This window comes from Kogia breviceps, chromosome 17, assembly GCF_026419965.1.
Source record: "Kogia breviceps isolate mKogBre1 chromosome 17, mKogBre1 haplotype 1, whole genome shotgun sequence".
Taxonomy (NCBI): domain Eukaryota; kingdom Metazoa; phylum Chordata; class Mammalia; order Artiodactyla; family Physeteridae; genus Kogia; species Kogia breviceps.
This window is the reverse complement of record NC_081326.1, coordinates 22,657,939-22,667,670: the sequence shown is the minus strand read 5'-3', so window position 1 is coordinate 22,667,670 and position 9,732 is coordinate 22,657,939. Positions and strand designations below refer to the sequence as shown.

General features: G+C 49.2%; 1 protein-coding gene across 1 annotated transcript in view; it reads left to right on the top strand.

The window, feature by feature from the left end:
• Positions 1-247: 247 nt before the first annotated feature.
• The window catches only part of ZNF704 (zinc finger protein 704), a 229,308-nt gene continuing 219,823 nt past the window's right edge, over positions 248-9,732 (top strand). Inside the window, exon 1 of the mRNA XM_059042559.2 lies at positions 248-928. Coding sequence (XP_058898542.1) covers positions 440-928 — 489 coding nt within the window. The 5' untranslated portion in view covers positions 248-439. The remainder of the gene's footprint in view (positions 929-9,732) is intronic.

Genomic DNA, 9,732 nt, shown 5'->3' with positions numbered 1-9,732 from the left:
AGAGGGGGGCGGTAGTGGAAAATACACAACACAGACAGCTCGCGCCGGGGCACGGCAGCTGTAGGCCCGGAGCGCGCGGGCCCGGTCGCCGGCCGCATGGAGCGCAGCGCGGCCCGCGGCTCCGGGGCGGCGGCGACGGCGGCGGCGGCAGCGCGCCGCTCGCTCACACCCACCCCCGCCCGCGGCCGCCGCGCCGCCCCGCCGTAGCCGCCGGCCGCCGGCGTCCCCACGGGCCGGTCCAGCGAAGGCGGCGCCCGCGCCTCTGCAGCCAGTGGCAACCGGCGGCCCGGGGAGGCGGCTCCCGCAGCCCCCCACAGCCCCGCGCCCCGGGCGCCTGCTACCACAGCGGCCGCCCGGGGAGGAAGAGGAGGAGGAGAAGGACGAGGGGGGAGGTGACAAACTCCGGCTCGGCGCGGCGGCAGGCAGCCCGCGGTCAGGCATGCAGGCGCGGCGTCTAGCCAAGCGCTCCAGCCTGGGCAGCCGCCGGGGGAACGCTGCGCTGCAGCCGCCAGGCCCCGCGCCCGCCCGGGAAGGCGCGCTGCCCGGGCTCCCGCCCCCCGCCCCAGCCCCGGCCCCGGCCCCGGCCCGGGAGAGCTGGAGGCCGCCACTGCCGCCGCCGCGCAGCGCCGGGACCGGCCCCCCTCGGGCCAACGGGGCCGCCGCCGCCTCGTCTCCGGTGCTGCTGCTTCTAGGGGAGGAAGACGAGGACGAAGAGGGCGGGAGCAGGCGGCGGAGGGGGCTCGGGCGGGTGCAGGCGAAGCCCCGAGGGGGCGCGGAGGAGGAGGATGACGACGAGGAGGACGAGGACGAGGAGGTGGTCGTCGAGGTTGTGGACGGCGACGACGACGACGAGGACGGCGAGGAGCGCTTCGTGGCCCTCGGCCCCGGCCGCCAGCTCCCCAAGGGCCCGGGCCGGGGAGCACTGAAGGTGCGTGCGGGTTGCGGGGACGAGTGCGCGCGGGACCCTCCGGCGCGGTGAGGGGACGGGCCCGGGGGCGCGGCGCGGGCTGAGGCCGGTACCGGGGACCGCAGAGGCCGGGCCGGGAGGGGTGTGTCCGGCGGCTCAGGCGGCCGCGCGGGCAGAGCTAGGGGGCTGATGAGCTCACCGCTCGGGCCCCAGCACCTTCACCGGGCGGCCGCTCCCACTTTCTTCCAAGGCCGAGGCGGGCGTGCTGTCTGATGTGGGTGCGGGCAAAGGGCGCTTCTCCCGAGCGAGGCGGGCAACTTGGCGATGGGACGAGGTAGGCGCCGGTCTGCGCCCGGTGGGGACGGGCGAGGTAGGGAGGCAGTGAGGTCGTAGTCCTCCCCGAGGAAGCACGAGTGGCCCCCTTCCCCTTATTCTGAGGATTAGTCAAGCTCATAGGAACTAGCAAACAGCTTCTGTTGTCAATCTCTCAACCCCTCCTGCCTCCAAGAACAATTGTGCATGAGTTTCCGTCAAAAGCGCCTGTGAGGGAACCGGTAAACCCAGAACAGCAAAAAACCAAGTCCCGGTGTATACATGCATTTTGCTGGCAGCTTTTGGCAATGCCGCCCCGCCCACCCCGCACCCGGGGCTTAAAACTCGACATTGTTTAGCGTTGGGGTTTTTTTTCCCCTCCTCAACGTAGCAAATGGGAAAAAAATAGGAAACCAGAGAAAGTGGGGGGAATTTGCCATTTAAAATAGACTTGAGTTTCTGCTGAGAATTCAAGCAAAGGCCCTTGTGTACTGAAGCACCGAGAGATCTTTCCGTTTGTGTATCTTCAGGAGATAAGGGCTTTATTATTACACAACTGACTGGCTGGGCTTTCAGGCATGTGATTGGCCAAAGCAAACCACGTTGAGGTTCATGCACAGTGTATGTTGCTAAGAAGTTTTGAGGGCAGCAAGTGGGAAGCAGTGGAGTGAGTGATTTTGCTGAAGAGTGGTGCTTAAAATCAACTGGATAAAACTATTGATAGGAGTTTTCAGAAGATATTGGTATTTCAGGAAGAAAAACACATAAACAAATGAGTTTACTAGTTAGAGACTATGAAAAAAAAACCAAAACTTCAGGGGCTTGCAGAAAAAAGTCAGCTCCTCAAAGCATGAAATTGCAGTTCCAAGGAAATGTTAAACATCAGCATTTAGAATAGCCCCAGAGTAGACATGGGCACAGATTTCTTTCCTAGACCACCCTGGAAATACCAGCTCTGGGAGTGAGAAATTTCCAGCAAGTAGTCATTTGGGATGATAGTTTTTGACAGTTGCTTGTTGGAATGCAGACCATGACCACCATCATTACCATGGTCTAATAAAAAGCCTGCATTGTATGGCTACAGGATATAGCTGGGTTTGGAATTAAATCACATGACATCAGTGACATTGAGGAACAAAAGTAGTGACTCCTTTAGCATTTTTGTCCAGAAATACTGAAAAGATGTCTTGTGTTTTGGACAGTGGTTGCACAGTTTGTGATAGAAAAATTGATTATAATTTATGGTCCGTGATCAAAGCAAACTCAATGTAGAAAAAAAAATCAAATCTATAAAAACAAAAGAACTAGGGTGTGATCATTCATACTATCAGAAAAGATTTTTCACATCCCTGAGCAAATTTCTGCTTAATTCTTTCAAAAGGGGCTTCATTTTATATTGTTACGGTTTGCCCATAAGTTTTCAAGAATTTATATATTGAGTAGTTTGAGGTATAGTTTTTATACTGAAGAGGTTTTTCTGATGCATAAAATAGTATCATCTTATTTTAATGCATCTATTAATGTCAATATCTTATATATATTTAAGCATTCATTTATTCACATATTTATCGAGCACCTAATATGTGCCAGGTACTGTTCTAGAACACAGCAGTAAGCACCTTCCAGAAGCCCACATCCAGCAAGAGAAGCCAGAGCAACAAGCAGCTAAACAGACAAATAAATAAGCATAGTGCTTGAGATTGTGATGCATGCCATGAGGGAAATAATGATATCTCAGTGTCTAGGAGGAAGGAGACAGCTTGTAGGGAGAAGGCCTCTCTGAGGAGGGGACATTTGATCTGAGATTTGAGACATGCAACTTGGGAAGATCTTTCCAGAATAACAATTGCAAAAGTCTTGAGGTGGGGAGGAGAAGAGGATAAGTATGTCTGGAATTTGCTGGAGATAAGTCAGGGAGGCAGGTAAAGGCCAGCGACATAGAGCCTGGTGGACCTTTTCAAAGTAGAGTAAGAAGTCTTTGGAAAGTTTTAAACATACGAAATGGTTTGTATTTTTAATAAGGTCATGCTGTGTGGAGTATAGAGGACAGCAGGGAGGAGCAGGGGTCCAGTTAGATGGCGATCGTTGACGTCCACATGGGAGGCAAGGGCAGTTTGGAAAAGGAGTGGAGTTAGAGAGGAGGGAACGAATTCAGGATCGATTGTGAAGATCCACCTGCAATAACTTGCCGATGGATTACGTGGTGGTGGGTGGGGAGGGTGACAGAAAGAAGGGAATGCAGGATGAGGCCCCAGTGTAAAGGTTGGCCAAATGTGCCATTTGCTGAGATTGGGAAAACTGGGAGAACACCAGATTTTTGCGAAGAGAAAAATCAAGTCTTCTGTTTGGGGCACGTTAAGTCCGAGATAACGCTTAGACACCGGCATGGAAACTTCAGCGAGGTGGATGGCTGTAAGGTGTGGAGCTGAGGGGAGGGGCCATGGCTAGAGAGAGAAATTTGGGAGATGTGTTGATGTCATTTAAAGCTGGGGATGAGAAAGAGAGTGCAGCAGGCCAAAGGACAGCCTTGGGCCAGACTCTGGGGCGCAGCACTGTTTAAGTTTGGGTGTGGGAGGAGAAGCCAGCAAAGACGATTGAGAAGCAGCAGCCAAACATGTCAAAGGAAAACTAGAAAATGGAAAGTCCATTTAGTTCCAAAAGTAGGGAGTAATGAACTGTGTTGAATACCACTGGGATATGAGTAAGATAAGGACAGAGACATGTTCACTTGGATTAGATAATATGGAACGTATGGGTATCCGTAACCAAAGAATGTGAAGTCAGGGATGCGACCCAAGTGGGCTGAGCGGTGAGTAGAGGCAAGGACATAGTGAAAAACTCTTTTGTTGGAAAGGAGAATAGAGAGAAGGGGGAGAGAGAGCATATGGTTTAGATTTTTTTTAAGATAGGATACTGTAGACTCTAATGTAGTGACTACAGCATGTTGGGAATGATCTGTTGTGTATGTAGGAAGTGTATTTGTTTTCTGTTGCTGTGTAACAAAGTACCACAAAACTTTTTGGCTCACAACCATTCTCCCGGTATCTGTGGGTTAGGAGTCAGGGCCAGGCTTGGCTGGGTCTTCTGATGAGTCTCACAGGGCCGCAGTCAAAATGTTGGGTGGGCTGTGATCTCTTTGGGAGACTTGACTGGGGAAGAATTCACTTCTAAGCTCCCTCAGGTTGTTAGCAGAATTCATTCCCTTGCATCTGTAGGTGTGAGCATCCAGCTTCTTGCTGCCTGTTACCTGTAGGCTGCCCTCAGCTCCTAGAGCCCCTCTCCCCAAACCCCTCTCCCCCACCCCACCTCTACTCCTGCAGTACTTTATTACATGGTTTCCTCAACAGGGCCTCTTACTGCATCAAGTCAGCAAGGAGAGTCTTAGCCCCTGTCTGCTGGCGAGATGGAGACTCATATAAGGCACTGTAATCACAGGAGCAGTACTCCAGCATCTTTGCCATATTCTCTTGGTTAGAAGTGAATCATGGGTTCCACCCACACTTAAGGGAGGGGGAGATATGCAAGGGCATGAATACCAAGAAGTGAGGATCGTTGAAGGTTACCTTGGGGAGGAACCGAAGATGCAGAGAAAAGAGGGATAAGTTCAGGAGGAAGGTCCTTAGAAAAGTCATTGGGCAGGGGACCTGGAACCCAAGTATAGGGATTGGTCTTTGACAGAAGCAAAGACCCTTCTTCCATTGAATTGGGGAGAAGGTAGAGAAAGTAAGTCCAGATATGGGTAGTTGTATATTGGATGGTGGTCAGATGAAGTAGTATTCACCTGGTGGTTTCTGTCTTCCCCCTGCAGCAGGAGGGAAGGCCATCAGCTGAGAGCAAAAGAGATTTGGGATAAGAGCTAAAGCCAGGAGATAGTGTTGTGGGAGAGTGGGAGAGCAAATGTACTAGGGAAATCAAATAAGAGTTGCTAGACAGTATCAAGGGCCCATCTGATGTTTGTGGTTCTACCTGAACAGTGTAAGCAGTCTGCCTGGGTATGTGATTTTCTCCACCTTCATTCCATTGGCTCAAGCATAGAGTGAGAATAACAAACAGAATGCTAGCTAATGTTTATTAAGTTATTTAATTACTATGCTAGTGCACGTCTAAGTGTACAGTCTCATTTAAACTTCATTACATGTCCCTGAGTCAGGCATTATTATATCATCCTCATTTTACTGGAGTGATAAGCGGTTTACTTAAAGATACACAGGTGTTAGGTGGCAGAGCAAGGTTTTGAGCCCTGGGCAGTCTCACTCCAGAGCTAGTACCATTAGGCCTTACACTTCGCTGTCTCTTGGAGACGAAGCAGAGAGCTGGATTCAGCAGACGTGCAGTTTAGCCAGGTGGGTGAGCAATGACAAGAGAGAGAACACACTGTTGACGACGTTGGCCCTGCTGTGACTATAACGATGGACTATGGGATCTAAGAAAAGTAAGGACAGGAAGGGGCCATGGGCTGGTGAAAAAGTCAGGGGTCAGTGGATTGGAGAAAACAAAGAGGAATCAATAAAATCATTAAAAGAATGGGAATGAAACGCAGGACAACTTGGGTTCCAAGGTAATGCTAATATGAATGAATATTTGCTGAACACTTACAAGCCAAGAACTGCACTAAATGCTTTCTATGAAGGAGGATCTCCTGAGAAATTATGATTTGGGAATCAGTATTCTCCAGCTGAGTATACTGACTGGGACGTGAATTAGCACACCTGAGGCTGTATGGTCACAAGCAGAGCCCTGGTTCACATCCATAGCCTGTGCTTTTAATCTCCCTCTATTTATTTGTGATGTTTATGCCCATTTATATCCAGGAGTATTTGGGAAGGCTGAGGAAATAGAGGAATAGATGCTACTAAGTATCTGAGATGCTTGATTACTGTAGTGGCCCCTAATTTGGGCTTTAAATGAGACAAGAAGATAAACTTTGTATTACACAGTTTTCAATTTCTGATCAAAGAAGCTTACATATTTATGGGCAGTGGTAAGATTCCACACACCCCCAAAAAACAAAAAAACTAGCCTCCTGGGCCCTTGAATGAGGAACACCAGGTAAATAATATCTCCAACCAGAGCTTAATAATAAAGTTTTAAAAATAAATAAATAAAATACAAGGACACTGTCAAATGGAGGAAGGATTCTAAAATAAGTTGCTACTCAATGAAGGCAAAACAGTAGGGGGCTGAGATAACTAGGCTCAGGACTGTGCTCTGTGATGCTGTGTATTAGTTACGGACAAGAGCCGGAGTGTCTGAAGGGATTGATAATGTAGTGTGAAAATAAGGTTAGGAGAAACCTGGACCTGAAAGACCCCTATTAGTTCTATCAAGAGTTCATCTATGGGCTTCCCTGGTGGCTCAGTGGTTGTGAATCCGCCTGCCGATGCAGGGGACACGGGTTCGTGCCCCGGTCCGGGAAGATCCCACATGCCGTGGAGTGGCTGGGCCCATGAGCCATGGCCGCTGAGCCTGGGTGTCTGGAGCCTGTGCTCTGCAACGGGAGAGGCCACAGCAGTGAGAGGCCTGCATACCACAGAAAAAAAAAAAAAAAAAAAAAAAAAAAAAGAGTTCATCTATTGGAAAGCTGGGAAGAAAGTTTGTTTTTTTGTAATTTTTAAATTTTTTAATAAATTTATTTATTTACTTTGGCTGCATTGGGTCTTCGTTGCTGCGTGCGGGCTTCCTCTGGTTGTGGTGAGCGGGGCTACTCTTCTTTGCGGTGCGCGGGCCTCTCATTGCAGTGGCTTCTCTTGTTGCGGAGCGTGGGCCCTAGGCACGCAGGCTTCAGTAGTTGTGGCACATGGGCTCAGTAGCTGTGGCGCACGGGCTTAGTTGCTCCGTGAGGCATGTGAGAGCTTCCTGGACCAGGGCTCGAACCCACGTCCCGTGCATTGGCAGGCGGATTCTTAACCACTGCGCCACCAGGGAAGTCCAAGGGGAGAAAGGTTTTAAAGTAAGATAATATATGTCAAAGTGCCCACCTTCAGTGCTTAATAAATATTAACGGAGAGGAATCTGTTTCCTGTGTGCCAGCTGTTTGGGGTGGTTAGCACATCTATTAGACCGTCTCTGGGCTATCAGATGGCTTTAAGAAGCCTTTGGCAGGGACCCTGCAGCAAGCACTGAATTCCCGTTTGCTGATAAGTATGTGTGTTGCAAATGGTCTGCTTTGGCTCGAGGGGAAGGCATGTGCTTCTGATAACCAGGCAAAGTTGTCATTCACTGCCAGACTTGGAAGGGAAACAGAGATTATCTGGTAACCCAACACCCTCTTTCAACTGCTCAGTACACCGGGACTGGGGAAGGTGAAATGCCTTGTCTGGCTAGGGCTGCTTAGCAATTTAGGTGGGACCAGGATTAGCATCCTGGTCTGCCAAGCCCCAAGTTCTCGCCCTCCCTGCTGGGTTAGTCCTTTGTGCCTGGAAAGATCTGCAGTTAGTTCACTCCCTTAGAGTTGTGGTGAGAAAAATCACAGTTTCCTGAAGTCATCTACCACTCACTGTTTATCAACTTCTATTTTTGGAATGCTCTTCCTCCCTAAAGTACCTCAGGGAGAGGTGGTCTCATTTCCGGCTGTGGGAGGTGGGCAGGACCCTCTGTGAATCCTGTCCAGGTCAGTCCCCCTCCCTGTGCAGTTCCCAAGGGACACGTGTGCTCAGAGGACGATAGAAAATGGCAAATGAGCCCCATTTCATTGTGAACCGAGTTCCCTTCATCTCTGGCTTGGTGTGCCTGGTAAACTGGCCTGGAAGACGTAGTTTATACTCAGCCCTTAACTAGGGCCTCTCCTCCTCCACCAGATTTTACTTCTGGTTGAGGCTGCAGTGCCCCATAGCACAAGGGTTAGAAAAGGAGGAAAAGCGAGAAGTCAGCCCTGCCTGGAATCCCCTCACCTGAGCTTAGTGAGGAGGAGCCAGGGAGCTACAGCTGGGATGTCCTTGACCTCTGAGAGCCCCCAGAGCCTATTCATTAGTAAATCTGTCCTGGTCACATTACCCTGTCGTCCTGCTCACGGGTGCTCAAAGGGAAGAGGAGTGGAGCCTTTCTCTCCCCACTACAGTGTGCGCAGTCCGAACTTCTGGTCTGCACACGACAACCAGTCTTGTACCATGGCTTGATACAATGTCTGCTAAAGCTGAGGAAACTTGACCTTTAATTGTCCCATCTCTATGAAGGTAAAGGCATGGTTTCCATTAGACTTTCTGAAATATTTGAGAATACTTAGAGACCCTTAGAGCCAACCTTCCAGCCTAGTCGAATCTCTGAAATAATGATTTTCTTTGGGTTTGCTGTCCATGTTTCTGGTCACTCCCTCAGGAGATGTTTATTTTGGGCCATTGCTTGCCATGGTCCTGATATGCGTGTGGGGAACAGCAGTCAATAAGGCCGACCTCCACTTCCGGGGAGCCTACAGCCTGGCAAATTCCTGCCAGGTTGTCGATAAAGAAGTTCAAAGCCCTTTTTCCTCTTTATCCCCAAGATCAAGGTTACATCTGCCAAGAGACCTTGCTTGGCTACCACAGTTTGGGATATATTTTTTATATATATCCTAAAACATTTGTAGCCAGTCTATATGAAGAAGATTATATGGGCTGGCCAGGAGGTAATTCCTGAATAGCTAGTCAAAGGATGAGTTTAGATCACCAAATCTGGCAAATAACTTCTGTTGCTCTCATTTACTGGATGAAGTGGAACGGAATATAACTCTGAGATTTGTGTAGTGGAAGTAGAGTGATTAAGTTCTCACACTTCATTGAAGATACTATTTGGACAACCCAGTGTTATAATTTATACATAGGGGAAATAGGCTTGACTCTAGAGTTTTGAAGGAGAGTCTGGAATTTGAGGGTAAGAACTTTGCAGTAACATACAAGAGGGGATCTCATCTTGCAGAAGACCATGGAGCCTTGAGGTGCAAAAAATTAAAAGGGTTCTGCCTGTCCATGGCTCCATGAGGACTAAGAGTGTATAGTGTCCATGCTACACATGACAATTTCCAGTGACACACTTGCTTTCCTTACGTTCTTGTCATAGTGGAAGGCTGAGCGAAAGTACAGCCTCACTGCTGCAAACTAATTGGGGATGGCTGGTCTCTCCTTGTGGTGATGGAAGGGTTCTGTATTTTGCCTGTGGTGGTGGATACATATACCTACATATGATAAAATTGCATAGAACTAAATACATATGCACTTGCACACATACACAAGTGAATACACGTAAAACTGGAAAAATCTGAATAAGGTTGGTAGATTATATCAATGTCAATTTCCTGGTTGTACTATTATTTTGCAAGGTGTACCACTGGAGAAAAAAAAAAGTGCTCCAACATTTTAAATTAAATCCAATTTTTTAAAGACAATGTGCCTTGAAATATCATTTAATAAAGCCTACAGACAGGATCCTTTTAGTCCATTAATATGACCTGTGTAGTGGGCTTGTTAGTAAGATGGGAGGGAACATGGCTGAGTCCAAGCAGATGATGCCTCTATCTGCCCCCCTTCCCCTCTGTTTCCTCT